Below are 22,624 nucleotides of genomic sequence, written 5' to 3'. Positions count from 1 at the left end.
GTCTGCCAGAAAGAAGTCACAGACATTGCAAGAGTTGTAGAAATATTTTCTATTTCCATCATCACTGAAGAAACTATTAAATGCTAAAAATCAGCAAGGTTTATCAGAAGAAGCAAATACTGAGCAAAGAAATGAGAAATACAACACACCGAGATGTCAATGGGAGAGTACTTTGAAGTAAGGCCAATTTTGTGAGTATTAGGCAGGAACTTTCAAAAGTTGATTGGTGGTGACTATTCACAGATGAAGGGATGGTTGGAAATTGGGAGGCCTTTAAAAATGAGATAACAAGAGTTCAGAGACAGTATGTTCTTTTCAGTGTGTAGGGAAAGGATGCTAGGTGAAGGTAAAGCTGGATGATGAGAAATTAAGACTCTGATCAAGAATAGGGAAGCATTTGGGAGGTACAGATAGTTGGGATCGAGTTAATCCTCAGAGGAGTATGATGACACGAGGAGTATATTCCAGAGGTAAATGAGTAGGGCAGAAAGGGAACATGAGAGAGCATTAACAAATAAAGTTAAGAGAATGCAAAGAGATTCTTCAAGTTCTTTAAGGGCAAAAATGTAACTACAGACAGTAGAAGGCCCTTAAAAATCAGTGAGCCTGTCTATGTGTGGAACCACAGGAGTTAGCTGGGATACTAAATTAAAACTTTGCATCAACAACACACTCTGTGGAGAAGGACATGGAAGCTAAAGAACTTGGGGAAATAAATTGTGATGTCTTGAAAAGTATCCCTATTACAGAAGAGGAGGTACTGAATATCTTAAAATGCATCAAGGTAAAAAAAAATCCCTGAGACCTGATCAGGTGTATCCCAGAAAGATACAAAGGGTAAAAGTCTCAAGATTATCTGCATCAGTACAGAGTGAACAAACTGCTGTACAACGATGCATGACTTTTGACAAGCATTAGGAGGACAAAGTAAATAGGATTACTGAGATATGTAATTTCACCAAATCTTTAACAACATTGTAAGTTGTGTCCTTACTCAGGTTGTTTGGAAAATCTGTAATACAGGCAATGAATCTGTTTTCAGAAGGAATGAGTGTTTTTAATTTTTGTTAAAGGTAAAGTGGTGCGTGTAACTTCCAAACAATGAAAAATAGTAATGAATATCGTCTTTTAAGATACTCTTTGTTTCAGTTTGGCACCAGACTACTCAAACATTATACAAAAACTTCTCCTAATTCCACTTATGTCGCAGATACCCTCTTAGCCACAGCACATGGATCCTGCAGATGCCCTGACCATTGTTGGAAGCTCGGGAAGAGATTGCTGGGCCTTTTGCTCAGATATTTGTGTCATCAAAAGCCATGGGTGAGGTGTCAGAGGACTGCAGATTGGCTGATGTAGTGCCATTATTTAAGAAAAGCGGTGAGGAAAAGCAAGGGAACTATAGACCAGTGAGTGTGAGATCAGTGGTGGGTATGTTGTTTGAGAGAATATTGAGCAACAGGATGTGTATGTATTTGGAAAGGCAAAGACCGATTAGGGAGAGTCAACATGGCTTTGTGCTTGGGAAGTCATACCTCACAAACTTCATTGAGTTTTTTTTAAGAAGCGAGTTAATGATTTCGGAGTTATTTATTGATTGTGACATATATCTAGAAAGATACGGTGAAAAGTATTTTGTCACCGCAATCCGGCCTGACTTGGAACTACAATAAGAATAAAAAGGAATTACATAAACAGAGTTAATCTTCTATGCAAGGAATATGCAAGCATAGCTTCAGAGCTCTTGTAAGATTCAAGGAGTCTTCAAGGAATCTCTGTGCTTCATACCTACCATAGGCGGAGCCAACAACCCACTGAGTGCAAGTTTCGGGCCTACTCCAGCCAGGAGTCCTCATATCAGGTATTGTCACTGCGGCAGCCAAAGACCTGCCTTGTAAGGCAGAGCAGTAAATGTTGTTGATATGAACTTCAGCAAGGTGTTCAACAAGTGGCCACGTGGTAGATTGGTTAGCAAGGTGAGATCACATGGAATCCAGGAAGAGCTGGCACAGCAGGATCCTCTGGTGGAGGAATTATTTGCAGATGTTCAGCATCCAGGTCAACAATCTTTGACCAAATGGCACACCAAACCCCCATGTCTGAAGAAAACATGTTTTTGAGGAATTCTATATATCTTCCAGGCTGCCTGAATTTGTGAAGTCAGCAAATGGAGAAGAGAGATAGTTAAATAAATGTATATATGGTTAAACATTTGCAAGTGTAAATGCTGACAATGGGGAATAATATTTGATAAAATATAGTGCGAGATATCGGTTCTGATTGAAGCTGCACGAAGCTCCACCCAATCTGATGATGTCATAGACTGAGAGTAGAGAAGAAACTGGCCAGCACATAGTTTGAATGAGGAAAAATATGTTGTTTCTGCCTCCTGATAGGTGCAAATTCAAACTTGAACCAATCAATGTAATTTTATGCCGATTTCTATCATTCAATAAGTTGCATCCTGCATACTACCTCTCATTTATGTGATTTAGAGTGATCTATTCTTCACCACTGCTATTTACATCAATCATTCATGGGGGAATCCAGAACTAGTGGGCATAGGTTTAGGGTGAGAGAGGAAGAACATAAAAGAGACCTAAAGTGCAACTTTTTCATAGGGTTGTGTGTGTATGGAATGAGCTGCCAGAAGAAGTAGTGGAGGCTGGTACAATTACAACAAGTAAAATGGCATCTGGATGGGTTTATGAATAGGAAGGGTTTAGAGGGATATGGGTCAAGTCCTGGCAAATGGGACTAAGTTAGATGAGGATATCTGATGGACATGAATGAGTTGGATCGAAGGGTCTGTTTCCGTGCTGTACAACTCCATGACTCTGGTTCAAGTCTCACCTGCTCCAGCGGTGTGTAATTACATCTCTGAACTTGATTGGAAGTATTCACTATACCAGATTTCTCCTTAAAACAGCAGCTTACCATATCTGGCAGTATCCTTGTGAAAGTTTAAACTTCTCTCTTAATGATTCAACTACATATTTCCTTGAATGTGAACGTTGCTGACAAGATGGACACGATGTTGACATTTCTTGCCTTGCACTGATCGCATCAGATCTTAAAAGTACTACATTTCAAATTCCACAACAATTCACACCAAAGAGAAAAATGAAGAGCTGATTGGTTAGACATGTTAATTCTGACAAAGTTCAGAGGACATTGCCATGGAGAAAGCAAGAGGGAACTATTGGCTCCTCAATCTCACAGATATTTAAAAAAAGCTGGAAGGTGTAAAGGTGCTTATTGCAGAGGGCAGGTGAATGTATGAAGTGAATGTATGTTGCTTCTAGATTGTTTTGCTTTTCTCAGTTTATTGTTCAAGAATTATTTTGCTTTATTAAAGTCACAGAATCCTGTGGTTTTATTATTTTAATGAAGTACTTGATCGTTTAAACTTCACTATCTTTAAACAAAACGTTACTGCTACCTCACAAGATCAAACCATAAATTTACCTTGTCCAGGATCATTATACATGTATTGCAAATGAAATCTGGAATAAACTGTATTACGTGTACTATAAAGGATTTGTACTATCAGAGAATAGTAACTGGTTGAGTTGAATGGCTCAGTCCACCAGGTAATTTCCTCAACCAGTAGTTGAAGTATGGACTTAGGACGAACTACCACTGTACTAAGTTAGGATCAGAAAATATAGCTTGCTTTATCATGGTGTAAATGAATATTACAACCATACGAAGGGTAGTTTGTACAAGACTTCTTGGCAATCCAAAAGTAGCGACCTCAGCAACTTTGGAGATGTTGCCAACTAAAACTCATTTGTATTTTGGAATATACTAACTTGTATTCCAAGTGCAAAATTACAAAATAAGCTATGAAATGTTAACTTCCTGAGTTTCAGTTTTGTACCATGGAGGGATCTAAAATTCAACTATGTTGGTATGATGGTGTTTTAAATGCCTGTTAAGAATTGAATGAGCCAAAGTTATTTTGTTTGGAGGTTTCCTCCTGTGTGTGTGTGATATGTTTGTTTAGAAAATGGTTTGCTAGCTATGAAAATAAAATTGAACAATACCAACTTAATATGCACAATACAGTTGCTAATTGCAATGTGTAGCACATAGTTTCATACATTTTAGAAAATTATTACAAAAGGAAACAAGCAGGGAAGATTTGTGTTTCTCATACCTTCGAGTCAAAGTGATGGCAAGGAACTGGCAGGAGCTAATTGATTGTTTGGAGGTAGTGAATGTAATATGCCCAGAAGTCAGGAAGTTTTTGAATTTGCTGGCATTGATTCAATCTTGTGCTTGGAAGGGATTGTTCAACAGAACATCTCGCTTGTGCCAAATAATGTGCAATTAAAAAACATGACTTTTATTTTTGTTGCAGGATTCACTTTGAAAGCTAATCATCAGTGACTAGAAAGCAGACTCAATGTTAAGTTAAGCAGTTGGATTGAGAACTCAAAAACAAAACAGGAAATAAACCTTTCTTTCCAAATTGAAAACTCAAAAACATAAATGTATTAGTTTTACATTAAATAATTTAACTTTTCCTCCCTTCTGCAGTTAACTGTCTTTCCTTAACAATGTTCAAAAGTACTATTATTCTTTTATGTGCATCCAAGTATTGAAATACATTGAGATTTGTGGCAACACAATTCAAATATTTCTTTTTTTTTGTCATAGATGGCAAAGAAATGGCACAGACATTGACTTCAGCCTCAGTTATCGCTACAGTTTGATTGGTGGCAACCTCGTTATCAATAACCCAGTTAGAACCCAGGATTATGGAACCTACCAATGCTTCGCAACAAATTTGTTTGGCACAATTGTGAGCAAAGCAGCCAAGCTTGAATTTGCATGTAAGTTGCAATGAGCAATTTTCAAAATTGATCTTGCATTTTTTAATGAAAAGTTTTGGCATTATTTTTCCATGTTTGCAACATTACAAAGGAATCTTGACTGCCTATCAGCATGTATTGGAAAATTACAGTATCATTCACTTTCAATTTTCTGTCTAATGACACCTTTGATGATGTAGTATGTGTCAAGGGTGAACAAGAAGTTTAAATACATTATGTGTTCTTCTGAAGTCATTTCCAGCTGAAACACAGGAGATGTTTCATATTAGATCTCTTGCCCTAATCTGTAAGAAGATATTATTTTACATATTGAAAGCCCCATCTTCTGCACTTGTCAATGAGCTAATTTCCTGAGAATCTAGTTAGATTCAATAAACAGTTGTCTTTGGGTTAAAAAGCCAGCATGAGGATTTTGGGAAGCAATTCTTGCTGTATTTCTGTTTGCTGATGAAACTATAACACCTATTGCCTAAATGTCAGAGACAGTATTTTAGTGTACTTATAAATGCTATAATTAACTTTTCAAAAGAAAGAGAAAGATTTTGAGTTCTGCACTTTTGCATACTTATATCTTGCACACTCCTGCACTCATAAATGTGTTTCCTCTTATTCAGAGGCTGTGTACATTTTAGGCCTGCTTTGTTCAGGATGTTCCACATTAATAAAAAAGAAGTTATGGACAAAATGTGAACTGATAAACGTTGATAAATTTGACAAAATCATTTCTCAAGCTTTATTAATGTAAAGGGCAAGCATACATTTAAGGTTCTGAATACTGCTACAATTAAATGTCCATATGGCATTGGAAAACAAGGGGAGAATTTCTTCTAATGCCTACATGTTGGCAATAATGTGTGTGTTAATACATTTCAAAGAAAGCCATCAAACATTTTCAAAGGTTTTGGGATGTACAGTTATGGGTTAACCTTGGCCTGAGTGGAATTTATGAAAACATCGAAGGATAGTTGGAATTTTGAATTCTTGAAACAGTTATGAACATTTTTATTAATAAGCAGATTTAACATGGTCAAGATTTTCAGTGATATCGGCAATGAACTGGATTCTTAAAATGCATCAAAATATCACTAAATTTACTAATATTGCTGAAAACTGTTAAAATACTTGGTACAATTTGCATTTAAAATCATCAATCAAAAATAAATGAGAAAGTAGGAGAATGTAGATAAGCTTTTTTTTTAAGAAAGGACTTTTTAACATTATGATGTCTTTTTTTTGTCCTTCATGTTCTCAATCTTCTTCTGCTCTGTGAAGCAGTCAGAGTGCTTCTTGAGAAGGGAACTGAATACAAAGTGACATAATTGTTTTATAAAGACTTGTCTGGAAGGGTAAACTGATGACAATATAATCTCCACCCATCTGGAGAAAAGAATTGTTCCTGAGAAAAACTAAGCAGTTTGGTTGTTGTTGTTCTAACATGAATAATGTGTGTTTACGCTTGAGTCTGATGTCTCACAAGAGACAATCATGTACTTCATACAGAATATAATTAAATAATTTTTTTCTGATTGTCAGCATTGACCCTATCTTCTGCTGTAAGCTTCATGTGAGCATCCTTCCCTTCCAGATATCAGTAACTAAGACTTGGTGAATCTATTCAAGACATCTCAGATATTTCCATAGAGCATAGCTCCCCACGATGGTAACTGTGGTAGACATCACCTCTTATTAGTCTGATAATTGTTTTGGAAAAGCCTCTTCTTCCTTGTTAGTTGACCTTTAACCAAATGCACAAACAGCCATCAGCTAGTCCAGGAACACCAGCGTGAGTGCATCTTCAAGTGGTCACATTATCAATGAATTTCTAAGCCACTATATTCTAGATCCCATTTATGTTTAGCTTCCAGAAACAAACTTCAAAAATCAGATTTTGTTTTTACAGAAAGGAACAAGGAGGATTGATTTTATTCTAAACCCTCCTTGTTCCTTTCCGTAAAAACAATATCTGATTTTTGAAGTTTGTTTCTGGAAGCTAAACATAAATGGGATCTAGAATATAGTGGCTTAGAAATTCATTGATAATCTGACCACTTGAAGATGCACTCAGGTTGGCGTTCCTGGACCAGCTGATGGCTGTTTGTGCATTTGGTTAAAGGTCAACTAACATTCCCAAACACGAGATTTAGAATAAAATCAATCAGGAAATATTCAGTTTAACAAAAATATTCTTCCAATCAAATTGTACTCTAAAGCTGCATTTCAATTGGATAATGCAGATAGACTGCACTCGCGCTGTAGATAGGTGGTTGCAGTAAAGTGGTCTTTAAACAAAGATCAAAAGACTGAAAAGTATGAGGTAAAGTGTTCGAAAACTGGAAGAATTTGAAATTTTCTTGGCAAAGTTTGACTTTCTGACTATTTTTCACTCTTCTGCTACATTTGAATTCATTACATTATTTTTTTAATTCAGTAGAAGTTTGTCTTTGTGAGATTTCAATTGGCATCATTATAATGAAGTCTTAAAGTGTAGGATGGAAAGAGATGTTAACAGTTTTGTAATTGTTTCATATCAATTGAATATTGGATAAATTCTGTGTTTCTTTCTGCTTACTGCCTTTAGCATTAGTTTGGTTGATTTAAAGGCAAACTGTTCTTTGATGGACCCTCATTTAGGGCTTTTGCCTGAAGCATCGATTCTCCTGCTCCTCAGATGCTGCCTGACCGGCTGTGCTTTTCCAGCACCACACTATCAACCCTCAGTTATTACATATGATTCGAAATATTTCTAAGCACAACTTGTTTAAAGTTTATGACACATCTGAGAGAATTCTGGATAAATGGCTTTCTCAAAGTGGTATTGTGCACATGGTACAATAGATATAATTACTGAACTAAAGAATCTGCTTAAATGTATTTTAAGGTTATTTTATAATTGGAGAAAATTGCATCTGTCGACTTCTGCAAATGTTATAATCATGATTGCTTGAAATTTGATTGATGCCACTGCACAGTCAATTGACCTCAGCATAATACAGATCTTTGAGCATCCACTACCCTATGGGATGTTTGGATATATTCAAAAAAAGACTGATACATTTTTGGATACCAAAGGAATTAAGGGTAGTACAGGAAGTGAAATTAAGGCAGAGAAAAGTCATAATTATTTTGAGTGGAAGAAAACATGAAAGAGACAAATTGCCTACACCTTCTCTGGTTGCTTTTGTTCTTATGTCTTTCTGGTAGAATAGTTTTTAAGATTCTTCTTAACATCAACGTGGGTTTTCTTTGCAATATGGTCAGCATTGGTGAAGTGATGTTTATTGTTGAGAGGGTGTTGCTGGAAAAGCACAGCAGGTCAGGCAGCATCCGAGGAGCAGATAAATCGACATTTCGGGCTGGAGCCTTTCATCAGGCCTTTCCTGATGAAGGACTCCGGCCCGAAGCGTTGATTTTCCTGCTCCTCAGATGCTGCCTGACTTGCTCTGCTTTTCCAGCAACATACTCTCAACTCTGATCTCCAGCAGCTGCGGACCTCACTGTCTCCTAAGTGATGTTTATTACTTATCCATTGTCCTGAGGTCATGAAGAGTCAGACACAGAGTGAAGTATTCTGCAGTCTGGACTTTGATGTTTGCTTTCCACTGGTCAGCCATTAGTTATTGCATTATTTAGCTTAGTAATGCTGTAACTTTCTATGCTGGGATGATATTCTGGTATTTCTGTGTTGCTAGTTCAGTACCAGAAGCACAAGGCTGCTGTATGACACAATTTTCCACAGTGTAGAGAGATTCATCCTGAAGTGATTGGCTTGTCTATTGAAATGCACCAAGCATTTAGTCATTGCTACTGATTGCACGTTGCGTGATTGGACTCTAGGAAATTGTACTTTCTCAGCAATCCACCTCCAAAGAAAACATACCTACTGTGAAGTTCTAAAAGGTGCTTTGTTGGTCTGGCTCCAACCACAAAAGATGTATATATGTTTTGAACACATCACCACAATGACACAGCTTATCCAAAAGGCTGAGAGCAGTTATCAAACATTGATGTGTTATTGAAGTATACTGTTCAATATCTGAACAGAAGGCCATTGGGATGAAAATTATTTCAAGCTATTTTTCACCTTACACAAGGAAATGTTTGTCTCTCAGATTTTCCTGAATATGGTCCCTGATCTATTGCTCTATTCTGGGGCAGCACAGTGGCTCAGTGGTTAACACTGCTGCTTCACAGCACCAGGGTCCCAGGTTTGACTTCAGCCTCGGGCGACTGTCTGTTGGAGTTTGTACATTCTCACCGTGTCTTTGTGAATTTGCTCCAGTTTCCTCCCACAGGTCAGGTGAATTGGCCATGCTAAATTGCCCATAGTGTTAGGTGCATTAGTCAGAGGAAAATGAGTCAGGTGAGTGACTCTTCAGAGGGTTGGTTTGGACTGCTTGGGCTCAAGGGCCTGTTTCCACACTGTAGGGAATCTAGTCTATTCCTAAATATTCATATTTTCATGTGGGTACCATCTTTAGGAATACACTCAGTAATCTGGATCTCTGCAGAAAAGTTGCTTGGAGCTCAACTGTTATGATGTTATCTGGTGAAAAGATCTCTTTTTGGACTTTTTTACTTTAGCACATGCAGAAATAGACAACTGCTCAAGAGTTTTTTTTCAGAATGGCAAGGACACAAACTGAATAGTCATGGACAGCTGCTTCAGCTGGTCTGAAAATAGTTCAGTTCTGAAACTGTCAGTAGTCTGGTATGTGTCTGAATAGGAATGGAAAGTAAACTGCTTTGAGAACAGTCTGCTTCATGTCGCTAATGTTGATTGCACTATTCAGGCAATTTATTGCTGGAAACAGCTGTAAGATTTTAGCACCTTGGGAATAGACTGGACTCCTGTTCCGCTCTCTCACAGTCTGACACAGTCTCTCACCAGTGAGATCACCCTTTAAAAAGATTGAATGCCCGGGGCACAGAGAGTGCAGTTGTGGTGGCACCAAGGAGATTGTTCCTCTTGTTTTTCATGGGCTCTGCTGCACTGTCGCTTTGTGGCTTTAATCCTTCAATCCTATGATCCTGGTTAAACCTCATGACTATTTCTCTGTGTTCTTAAGCATGTTTGAAGTTGTGGCGTCCAAAATTTATGATTCTAAATGATGACTACCTTGCACTGAAGAAATGAAGAAAAAAATTGACAAGGTCCTTTCTCTAAAATTGGGAATCACAATGCTTAGAAGGTCCAGCATGATCCCATTGAGGTGGGCAGTAAGTTTACTTCATGCTGTCTCCTCAACTAAATAATTCTAATGTGTTGCCTAACTGGGAACACATTGTCTGGCTGAAGACTCAACTGAGACACATCCATGTGTACCTTCCAATAGCAGCTTGTCCATCTTTAAGGGAAGCTGCACTCTTTGTTTGGAAGTCTCTTAGTACAGCGCATTCATGGCACTTTACGGAGCTGGTCTCTTTGTACAGACTGTCTATTAAAGAATTGGTTGCAAGTAAAAAAGCAGAAAATTGAGCAACTGGCAAGAAAGAGTTTTTCCAATGTGGTGCTGGAGGCATTTCCACAAGAGTTAAAAAAAATGGCAGACTGCCATGTTCTTACATCAGGAGGCCCTGTTCCCTGAGTCAAACCCTGAGAAGAGAATTAAACCAGGTCAGTTTCCTGAATTGGCACTCATACCAGAAGAAGGCCAATGGCATTTCACAGATGTTCAAGGTCAATGAGTATCTCTTGATGCAATGTTTCCTACTTGGTGCACCAGCAATCTTGTACGCTGCTTAGTGCATCACCCTATCACATACCCATTCGCAATGTCAAGAAATCAGGATTTTGGGCAATGCTCAGTGACTGCTCCTTGACCTCTCCCATAACAATGCTACCTTCTCAACCCATTTCTTGGTGCTTTTGTGTACCACCAGCTGTTCAGCTACTGTGGACACATCACTCAATCAAACCACAGCAAACTCACTGATATTCTCCCTCTTTTGAAAGGGATTCTCTGATAAGATGGGGCTGTCATGAATTAGGACAAATATGACTACATCAATTGAGCTTTCCAGAGGAGATTGTTCTCTGTATTATGGAGTTGGAGTGAATGAGGCTGCCATATCTGTGTTCCGATAGCATACAGGAAGACATGTTTCTGACTTCTTCCCCCTTCTTAACTTCCCATTTGCACTTTTCCTGCTTTCTGGCATAGCGTACAAACTGCAGATAATACAATCATGGATTTCCTGCTTTTCACCCCCTCTCCTTTTCCCTCAATCTAACTGTTCCCTTGCTGCTTCATATCCCCAAAACTGCCACTTGGCCAATCATTGAAGCCTTACAATAAAGAGTGACAGCTACATTTGGTCTCACTCAGATAAAGAGGGAGATGCAGTTACATGAATGGTGATGTTCTGGCAGCTCTGCAAGACAATCACATGTCACCATCAAGGAACATTGAGGAGTCAAGCTCCTTTACATGAGCCTTCATGTAGAGTTTGGGATTCATCTGTTGAAGGGTAGAAATGGTGGTCAGCTCAAGGACAGCATTTTTTTGATTCAGTTATAATGGAGCTTCTAAGGTTGATGTCTCAGCTTCTATTTCAAAAAGATGGAAGCCACCAAACATGTGAATGTTGCATTGGAAGCTCCAAGTGAAATCACGAGTCTCTTGTTTGTTGTGGTGCAAACCAGCCATGTGCAATGCGTCACACCAAGAGAGTTAGCAGTGTTTACCTCTTGTCTCGGCCTCTCTTAGAATAGCAGTATTCATGCACCACCCACTGCTAGTACCTTGACTGTTGCTTCAGTCATTCCACAATTATGCAACCATACAATGTAGTGTAGTCTGAAGCAGAGCCTAAAAGGCCCAGATCTGGTAAAGGATACACTGCAAGGCCATCAATGGTTGGTTTCCTGCAAGTTAGCAGTCTTCCATCAGTTTCATCGTCATAAGGTAACTATAACAAACAAATCCACTCAACGACAGACTCTAAACAAATGCACAAAGTGAGCAGTTCAGTTTTGATGTATAATTGAAAGGGGTTTAGTTAAAATTGTTCCCATAAGTTTCTATCTCCTGCTAGTAAAATGGAGTTCATCCTTTGTCTCCCAGTTCCATTCTAAATATAAAGAAAGAAAAGATTTTACCAGGTATTCTGCAGAATCTCTGAAATAGTGCCAGTAATATCATTGGACAGTTTGTCTGAACGTTAGACTTGGTTTTGAAATTGGACATAATTATCGGTTACTTTGTCAGTCTCTTTGTGTGTTTTGGGAAAATGGGATCTGAAATGAGGCTGTTTAGTGAAATTTGTAAACTTCCTTGACAGGTTTTAGTCCTGTTTATTTTGTGTAGCATTGTAATGTTGGATTGTGGAAAAATAAATTTGCTGCTGTGTTTCAGGCTTGAATCAAGCCACCAATAGTTCTGTTTGAACAATGCAGTCAACTCTTTGTACAAGCCATGAGGTTTGAAATGCTATTGATTTATGTGAGGCATTATTGTGTGTTATTTCTTTAAGCTTATTATTCAAATTGGGAGATTGCATCAAAACTACATTGAATTTACATTGAATAAAATTTGAAATTATTGACAATGAAAACTTCCAAAATATTCATTTATGCATATTAGTTACGAGTGCAGCTATTGTAATTGACATCAAACTCCATTAAGCTACTTAATTTTCATGTCTTTATCACTTTCCACCTTGCACTCCGCTTACAATAAATATGATTTTCTTTACCTGTAGCACTTTCAATTAAGAACCAGATAGAAAATCAACTATCACTGTATTTAATTCAAATTGATTTTTATTCCTGCTGAAATAACTGAAAATAATTAGAGTACGAATCAACTGTGGAGAGAAAACAAAGATTAAGGATGCAAGGATTGTTATTGTAATTGACACAGGTTCAGCCCATCAACTCGAGTCAATTTGAAATCCCCATCGCATCCAGAGAGTTGGGATTAGGTCCTGATTATGTTGACTGGTCAGTGTCAGGCTTTCCCGAAGGTTCAGAATCCTGGAGACAGAAATCCTGTCCCTGACAGCTGTCGATCAATCAAAAGCCAGCAACTCTCAGTTACAGTGAGTATGACTCGGAGATGTTAATGCTTCCAGTAATGAACTCTGGGAGAGATTCGGCTGCTGAGGGTCTCGTGTCACAGACGAGAGAGATGGGGCTGTGGGAGAGAATAAGCTGGAGGATTTGTAGGCAAGGTAATGGGTGATCCACAGAGACCACACCCCACCCCATCTTCATGACGGGTTCCTCACTTAAGTGCTTTGAAAGAGCGACCTCACCCAGCCACCGGTACAGGGAAGTCATGTCACTGGCTTGTAATCCTTGAGCTGCTATTATCTTTTAATTGTCTCTGAGATAATTGTCAATGGGGTTAGTAATGAACCTTACTAATATCTAGCCATGATTAAGTGAATTTTGCCCCATGAAACCGTTTCCACTTTAATTGTAGAAAGTTTTCCCAGGAAGGAAATGTGCTGTGCCTCCCACAGATAATGCTGAGTGTCCTTTCAAGGTGGTCTACATGAAATTCAACTCAATGTTTCAGGTTGATGGGATCATGGATCTGAAACCTTGGGGCCAATGTTTCATTGGCCAGAAAGTCATTATTCCAGGGTGGATGGCTGGGAACCTTGAGAAATCTCCATTGTAGCACAGTCTGAAGGAATTGCCTAGGAATTTGAAGATTCCGCTGGGAAATTGGTCCCCAACTAGAGCAGAAAGTGAGGTCTGCAGATGCTGGAGATCAGAGATGGAAATGTGTTGCTGGAAAAGTGCAGCAGGTCAGGCAGCATCTAGGGAACAGGAGAATCAACGTTTCGGGCATGAAGGGCTTATTCCTGAAGAAGGGCTAATGCCCGAAACGTCGATTCTCCTGTTCCCTAGATGCTGCCTGACCTGCTGCGCTTTTCCAGCAACACATTTCCACCCCCAACTAGAGCATTCTACTTAAAGCAGAAACTTTTGACGGTTCTAATGAAATGAAGTGAAACATAGTGCATCAGAAATTAGACCATTAAACGTACCCTTACAGACAATGGCCTCTCACGCCACCAGTTCAGCCTGCCCCAGACACGTATGATCCCCAAACCGTGTATTGACACACCAATCCAGAACCAGAGCATATCATCCCCCTACCCTCACCACAGCCAACTACCACACCCCTGCCCATAGCCAACTCAGGCACCCCTATATCCCTGCTTCCCCTCCAAGGCAAACCTAACCCTATTTCTTCTTTCTTCTTCTTGCACTCCAACGGAATGTGACCACCCCGACCTCATCATCCCATCCCTCCCTCGGCCCACTATAACGCCTGGCTCCCTGTTCTCAGTGTCATACACTGGAACCATCTTAACTCATCATCTTCATCCCCCACCCCTCCCCCGCCCCCAACCCTCCGCCTTGCTGGACTCAGCCACCCTAACCCCACCAACCCTGTGACGGTTCTGGGATTCAAAATAATTTTTAGAATTGAAATACAGATCTGCATAACTGATGGAGACTTGATCTTAAATTCCTCTGAGAAATGTCATAAAAACAAAAAGTACCAAATGACCATGTGTTTGAGATTGCCATTCCTCAGAAAATATGGCTCATTTTACTCTGTCTCTCTGTCCACAGACCAACTGAGTATTTTAATCATTTTTTTTCTTCACATTTCTGATTCCCGGCATCTGGAATATTTTGCTGTTGCTTTAATCCTGCTGGTTTTATTCCTGCTGATTTGTTCTGCTCAACTGATGCAAATAGGTCATGTGCTTAAAGCAGAAAGCATTTGCTGAACTGTCACTACAATGCAAAACATGCAACAATATTCGTTACATTATTCAAAAATGTAGCGTAGGTGAGGAAAGCATCAGGTTACAAACCACAGTCATTACTATATGTGACTGATTTTGTAAGTGAGAAGTAGTCTCATAGTTAGATAATTGAAATAAATTTTCAAATACTTCCATTTTGCAGTTTTAAATGTAAGTGATGTGCTTAAACGGAAATATCAAATAAATCCTGAGTGGCATTTTGAGAAATGTCAAGTTGTATTTATTATAGCAAAAACAACAGGAATTAGTGTTCTTTTCCCAGCATGTGTGAAATTACCAAGCCTGAGTTGTTTAGCAATGAATTGGTTGCATTCAAATTCAGACACGTTGGTTACATATTGAACCTTGCCCTCTGACAGCAGAAAGATTTGTCCGTAGAATACATTGCCCACCTTGACAATCTTTCACAAAAAAAATGTTTTTCTTTAGTTTCTAACATTAAACATGAGGAGGATGAGTCCTATTTGCATAAGATAAGGGATCTTACGCAAAGTGAGGGTCATTCCAAAAGCTATTTGGATGAATGGGATGCAGTGGTTCTGAATAATTGTCCCTGGTTTCCCATTTTCCTGGATGTACCACTGAGGTTTTGCGATGCACTCAAACTCCATGATCTTGTCACACTTCCCCCCTCCCACACCCACCTAAACCAAGGGATCACTTGCACCCTTTATTGGCTGACTACAGAAAGACCTTCTTACTCTCTCTCATTGACATGCTGATCATCAAAGTTGCAACAAATTGAACAGCACCTGTTCAAATCTTTTCGGACTCACTGTCAGCTACAGAGCAATGTCACAATATTTGTTTTCAGGTTATCAAGTCTGTCCTGTTTTTCAACAATTATTGACTTTGAGGTTTCTGATTACATCTGTGTAAATCGTTAAACTGCAAATACAGTGCTGCCCTAGTTCACCTCCTTGAAACAGCTAAGTTTTGACAAACTATCCAATACCCTTTCCAGTTGTCTGTTTTTGTAAGTGAGTTCAGACATTGTGAGAGACAATGTGGTGAGGGTGTATCGCACTTAATCTGGTTAATCTGTATCAACCAAACTCCATATATATGCCAAGAAGACTCATTTGACACAAACAGTGGAAGTTTTTGATTTTTCCCCCTGTCTTTTGACAATCCTAGGAGCACTGGTGTCAGTTTCAAAACACCAGCCCAGGCCTGTCTGACATCAATTAGCTCTATACATATCTGGAATAAATCAGAAATCTACAAGCTGCTTAGTTCAGTAACAAACCATGGAGTGAGACTATTCAATAAATCCTATGGAAAACCTCTAATTTTAAATGCTTTGTAATGTAACTAGCTAAAATTAAACAGGGATTTTAAAACCCTGCACCCGTTGTGGATATTCTCTTCCAGAGGTCACTGGGAATGACTTGTATTTTATAGTAAGTGTATTATTTTTGATTCATTAAGGAATCTGGGGAAAGTCTGTTATTCTGGATTGTCGTGCCAGAAATGTTACACAGTTTTGGTGATGAAATCAACATATTTATACTAATTGTGAATTATAAGACCATAAAACATAACAGCAAAAGTAGGCCATTCAGCCTACTCACCAATCAATGAGATCATGGCAAATCTGCAAATACTCAACTTCACTTTGCTATCTTTTCCCATAAACTTTGATTCCCTGAGAAATGAAATATCTGCCTATCCCAGCCTTGAATACGCTGAATAACCCAGCCTCAATGGCCCTCTATGGTAAAGAATTCAACAGTTCATTGCCCTCAGAGAAAAAAAATTCTCCTCCTCTCTTTCGTAAATATATGACCTCTTATTCCGAGACTATGTTCCTTGGTTCCTGACTCTCCCACAAGGAGAAACACCCATTCTCCATCTACCCTGTCCAGTCCCTCAGGAATTTTGCAGTTTCAATCAGATCACTGTCATTCTTCTATATTGCAATGAGTACAGGCCCAATCTACTCAACCTCCATAAGATAGTCCCTCCATACCTCATATTAACCTAGTGTACCTTCTCAGGGCTACCTTCAATGATAGTGTATCTTTCTTTTGATAAGGAACCAAAACTATTGACAGTACTCCAGCTGTGATCTGACTACTGCCTTGGAGAATTTTGGCAAAAAGGTCTCCCTACTTGTATACTCCATCCCTTTGAAGTACATTCTACCTGTCTTCCCTATTACCCACTGAACTTGGACGCTAGCTTTTTGTGATTTGAGGACAAAAGCTCCCAAATCCTCCTCCTGTATCTCCTCTATTGTTCCTGCCACTGTGCATAATCTCACAATTCCGCATGTTTTATCTGCGAGGTTTTGCCCACTTATTTAAGTTATGAAACAGAGGGGTCTGATTACTCAAGCAGTCCTCCAGTCCCAGTTGCAATGCATGTTAGAATGAATGCCACAATTGAGGACCCTGAGCAAGACTTGGAAGCAGGAAAACCTGTGTCCTATGATAGGGAGATACTCTCACAATGCTTGTTACATTTGCAGAACTTATTTACTCTGGGATTGTCCAAAACTAAATTGATGCAATATATACCAAACATATTTACAATTTGGTGTTGGTCACTGCTCCCAGTCTGCTCTAACCAGCTCCTTCCCTACTGTGGAGATTTTGTGGAGTATACATTTCATAACAAAAGCACAAAATCCCAACAACTCGAATATTCACATCCCCCCACCTCCCCTCATCTTTGCTTCAAACCCAAATCCTTGCCTCTGTTCACCCAAACTCTGAATATTTTGCACTCCTGACGAGGCTGTGGAAGTGAACTGTATTTGTCAAGGCTTTTTGAACTGGGCCAGCCAGTCATTAAACACTGTGGCTGCAAAAGCAGGTGAGGCTAGGAATTCTGTGTTGACTGACTTTTGTCTCCGTGAAGCCTATCCATGATTTACAGGGCAAAAGTAAGGACTGTGGTGGAATACTCTCCAAATTCCTGGATGAGTGCATCTCCAACAAAACTCAAGAAGCTTGGCACCGTCTAGGACGAAGTAACTGTTGATCTGCACTCCATCTAATACCTTTAATATCCACTCTGCCCACGATTGATGCAGAGTAGCAGCAGCATGCACCACTTCACAAGTCACTGCAGTATCTTGCTAATGCTCCTTAACGCTTCACATTCCAAACTTATACCACAGAGAAGGACAGTGATGCAAGTTGTTTGGGAGTACCATCACTTGCAACTTCACCTCCAAGCCAGAAACCATCCTCACTTGGAGATGTACCACTGTTCCCTCACTGTTACAGGAGCAATAACTTGTATCTACCTCCCTAACAGCATTCTGGATGAGCCGACATTGCAAGGACTTGAGCAGTTCAAGCAGGCAGTATTCCATCACCTTCTAAAGAGCAGCTAGAGACTGGCAATAATTGCTGACCAAGCCAGTGGTGCCTTCATCCCATGAACAATTCATTTGTTTTTAAAAGAAGGGTTTATTTCCAGTGCTTCTGCACTGATTGGCTGCTAGTAGCTTTTGATGATTTCCAGTTCAATTCTCTGGTGAGTTGGTTAAGTGCAGTGCTGCAGGTTATCCTTAGCCGCTTTTGGCAGACTAGAAAGCTGCCGTTTAATCACACCTTCAGGTTTGAAGTAAGAATTTGTTCAGCTGGAAGCATTACATGGCAGTGGGAGTCAGGGAGCCCCAGTTTTCTCTGCTCAGAGGGACCTTAAACATAGCCATGAACTTGCCACTTGTTCTGCGGTGGACGATAGGTTTCTACAAGCAATTACATGCTTGTGTAAATACAAGGAACCTCTACAAATTGTGCCCACAATGCTATTCAGGGAGCTGCCTGAGTACTTTTCTTTTACTCTAAAGGCTTCTGTTGGATCAGGAGAATGTGAGAGCTCTGACAGTGATCTCCTTGCTTATTGGCAGCACATTTTGCTCGTTGCTTGCAAATGTTTATCTTCCTGTTCCTCCCAGCCGTATCTCTTTCTATGAATCTTAGCTGCCGGTTGGTTCTTTGATAAAGCCAGTTGACTTTCCAGCTTAGCAAAGTGCTGAGCTGCAGGGAATATCCATTTACTGCCTGCACCTCACTACTGTTATCATATGTATTTGGTATCGTGGTTAAAAATAAATCATTCTCCATCATCTTTAGAGATTTATACATGAACTGATTAGTAAAATGTGTCAGCATAATGCATGAAAAAAACATGAATTTATGCATGGTATTGCGGTCAGTATAATGCCTTTGGGGCGAGATGTGTCAGTAAGAATTAGTTGAAGTAAACTTGTGTCTGATCAGAATAACAATGACAAAAAATTCTCTCGCTCACATCCTGTTGAAGTGGAGGTGAAGAATATGTAAAGCTGCCCCTTTGTGAGAAATCAGGGATGTAGGATGACACATGCACCATCATCTTCAGTTTCTGTCACAGATGTGTGTGTGTCTGTGTGTGTGTGAGTATCTTGTGCAGTGGGGCGACCTGAAGTGTGACATTAACCCAAGGTCCCAGTTGAGGTCGTCCTCAAGGGTACTGAACTTGGTTATCAGTCTCTGCTCGGCCACTTCGCGTTGTTGCCTATTCCGAAGTCTGCCTTGGAGGATGGTACTCATGAAGGTGGCCTCAACTGGTATCTTGGGTTCATGTCACACCACAGGTGACCCCATTACACTATTCCCTCACTCTCTTACTCTCTCGCCAGCTTCACCTGCCAGTGGAAACATCCTCTCTACGTCTATTTTATTCATTCCATTTTGGGCCTGTGCCCGAAACGTCGAATCTCCTGTTCCCTGGATGCTGCCTGACCTGCTGTGCTGTTCATGCAATAAAGTTTCAACTTCCAAATAAACCTGTTGGACTATAACCTGGTGTTGTGTGATTTTTAATTATACTTACTGTACTTTGTCCTTGAGCCATAACTCCTCGTGCACATAAAAGCTGTGCTGTTAACATTGGAATGACCTGAATGAACTTCTATCTGAATGTAGTCTCAAATGAAACAAACAAATTCCATTGGTTTTATTTGTTTCAAATATACTCTTGACTCTTATTTATGATCATGTAACCACAGTGACTCAAAACTTTGGAAGCATTCCATACCTGATTTGCTGTCTGGGGATACTTTTGTTGTTGGGTGTTATCCTTGTAATTTTCTTTGTGAGGGTTGCTGTGTGTCAGAGTAAGTAATGAATAATGCATTTTGTTTTCCATTCTTGCACCTAATGCACTGTTAAACACTATCCACTGAAGTTTCCAAGGGGTTCAGAGTGACAATTACAGGTCTGTTCGACCCTAAGTTTCAGACAATAAATTCTTGCCACGTTTGTAGAAGATTTTCATTCTCTACAGCAGCGATCCAATGGTCTTTCTAAGTGACTGACCTAATTTGTGCCGATTCTTTTCAAATTTCAGCCAATTTTGTATAGCAGGCTTGTATCTCCAAGGAGTGGATTGGTAACTTCCAAAATTGTGTCAAAACGTGAATGACAAAATGAAATTCAAAAATAATAGATCATAGTGTCTAGATTACTTACAGTGTGGAAACAGACCCTTTGGCCCAACAAGTCCATACCGACTCGCAACCCACCCAGACCCCTACATTTACCCCTTCATCTAACACTACGGGCAATTTAGCATGGTCAATTCACCTGGCCTGCGGGAGGAAACCGGAGCACCCGGAGGAAACCCACGCAGACACAGGGAGAACGTGCAAACTCCACAGTCAGTCGCCTGAGGCGGGAATTGAACCCGGGTCTCTGCTGCTGTGAGGCAGCCGTGCTAACCACTGTGCCAATGTGTCGACTCGCTGTGAAGTTCAAGTGAGATCAGCTGACAAATCTCGACAATACATCCTTCTTTTTAAATTTTCTTGTAAATGTGTCTTGGTAATATATTCCATTAATTCCACAAATTACACAGAAATGCTGTCAAGACCAAATGGACATGCTTAAACATGATAGATTATTGTGTTACACAAATCAAGCATTTAATGCAACTCTGAAGATCCATTTAAATTCATGTTAAAAGAAGTTAATTTAGTTTATCTTTGACCCAGAAGAGAATTTGTGATATTTTTGAATCAAATGAGTTAAAAGTTTAGAATCCAGGGCTGAATTTTCCCAGCCCCTGAACAATGTTCAAGAGCACTGGGGGCAGAGACGAGTGCAGTTGCCATCACTAAGGAGAAGGTGCTGAGAAAGCTGATAAGTCTGAAGGTGGACAAATCTTCTGGACCAGAAGGACTCCATCCCCAAGTTTTGAAGGAGAAGCTGAAGAGGTTTTGGAGGCATTGCTAGTGATCTTTCTAGAATCACAGAAGTCAGGAAGGGTCCCAAAGGACTGGAAAAATCCCACTCTAACATCCTTGTTTAAGAAGAGAAAGAATCCGAAGACAGGAGATTATGGGCCGGTTAGCCTGACCTCGGTTATGGGTAAGGTTTTAGAGTCCATCGATGATGAGATTGCAGAGAATTTGGAAGTGTATAGTAAACTAGAGCTGAGTCAGCACAGCTTCATCAAGGGATGGTCATGCCTGGCAAACCTGTTAGAAACATTTGAGGAGGTAACAAACAAGTTAGACAACAGAGAGCCCGTGGACATTGTCTATTTGGATTTCCAGAAGGCCTTTGACAAGATGCCACACAGGAGACTGCTTAATAAGATAAGAGTCCATGCTTTTAGGTAAGGCACTGACTTGGATATACGGTTGGCATGGATACAGGGTTGGCTGACTGGCAAAAAGCCAAGGAGAATGGGGATCAAGGGTTTTTTTCAAATGGGCAGCAGGTGACTCATGGAGTTCCACAGGGGTCAGTGTTGGGACAACAACTATTCACATTATACACTAACAATCTGGGCAAAGGAACAGACGGTGCTGCTAAGTTTGCAGATGACACAAAGCTAGGTGGGAGGGACTCAGTGTTTGAAGCGGGGCAGCTGCAGAAGGTCTTGGAAAGGGGAGAAGAGTGGGTAAATAAGCGGCAGATGGAATATAGTTTGGGGAAAGCGTGAGATTGTGTGTTTTGGAAGGGAGAAGACAGACATTGACTATTTTCTAAAGTGGCAAAGACTTCAGAAATCTGAAGCACAAAGGAACCAGAGAGAACTAGTTCAAGATTCTGTTATTGTTAATGTGCAGGTTCAATTGACAGTTCGGAAGACAAATGTAATGTTTGCATTCATTACAAGAAGGCTAGAATACCAGAGCAGAGATGTACTGCTGAGGTTATGTAAGGCTCCAGTCAGACTGCCTTTGGAATTTTCTGAATATATCTAAGGAAGGATGTTCTGGCTTTGGAAAGGGTCCAGAGAAGATTCACAAGAATAGTCCTGGGAGGAAGGGCTTGTTACATGAGATGTTAAGGACTCTGGTGTGTACTCCATGGAGTTTTGAACAGAGGGATGATCTCTTTGAAACTTAGAGAATACTGAGAGGCCTGGATAGCGTGGACGTGGAGAAAATGTTTCCATTCGTCGAAGATACGAAGAACCATGGGCACAGGCTCAGAGTGAAGAGATTTTAGAACTGAGAGTAGGATATTCTTCCGCCAGAGGTTGGTTAATCTATGGAACTCAGTGCTGCAGAGAGCTGTGGAGGCCAAATCGTTGAGTGTCTTAAAAACAGAGATAGATACGTTCTTGATTAGTAAAGGGATCAAGCATTACACAGAGAAAGCAGGAGAGTGGTGTTGAGAAACAAATCAGCCATGATCAAATGGCAGAGCAGATTGGTGGGCAAATGGCCATCTCCTGCCCCTACATCCATTGGTCTTATCCAAGCAATCTGGTACAAATGTAGTGATATCGGGGAAAGAATGAGATACTCAACGTGGTTTCCTTGGCCAAATTTTGAACATCTAGTTAAGAGTTTCAGAATAGACAGCCCGAGGCCCATTTATGTGCATTTATGCTTCATTATTACAGACTCCTGCCTGAGTTGATGTGCAATTTACTATTTTCCCATAAAGAAACTGTATGGTGGCAGCTTCTGACATAAAAGTCAGTGTGTGTACCTGGCAACTCCAGCAAGTGTCACTTGCTCTCAGCCC

The 22,624-nt window shown here is 40.0% G+C and overlaps 1 protein-coding gene across 7 annotated transcripts in view; it reads left to right on the top strand.

Moving 5' to 3' along the window:
- The window catches only part of LOC122559093 (contactin-4-like), a 2,522,648-nt gene that overhangs the window by 1,558,382 nt on the left and 941,642 nt on the right, over positions 1–22,624 (top strand). For all 7 annotated transcript variants that reach the window (XM_043708367.1, XM_043708366.1, XM_043708371.1 and 4 more), the window contains one exon: positions 4,666–4,841. In XM_043708367.1, the coding sequence (XP_043564302.1) occupies positions 4,666–4,841 (176 nt within the window). The remainder of the gene's footprint in view (positions 1–4,665; positions 4,842–22,624) is intronic.

Source organism: Chiloscyllium plagiosum, chromosome 18, assembly GCF_004010195.1.
Source record: "Chiloscyllium plagiosum isolate BGI_BamShark_2017 chromosome 18, ASM401019v2, whole genome shotgun sequence".
Classification (NCBI taxonomy): domain Eukaryota; kingdom Metazoa; phylum Chordata; class Chondrichthyes; order Orectolobiformes; family Hemiscylliidae; genus Chiloscyllium; species Chiloscyllium plagiosum.
The sequence above is the reverse complement of the archived record's forward strand: the minus strand, read 5'-3'. Positions and strand labels throughout refer to the sequence as shown.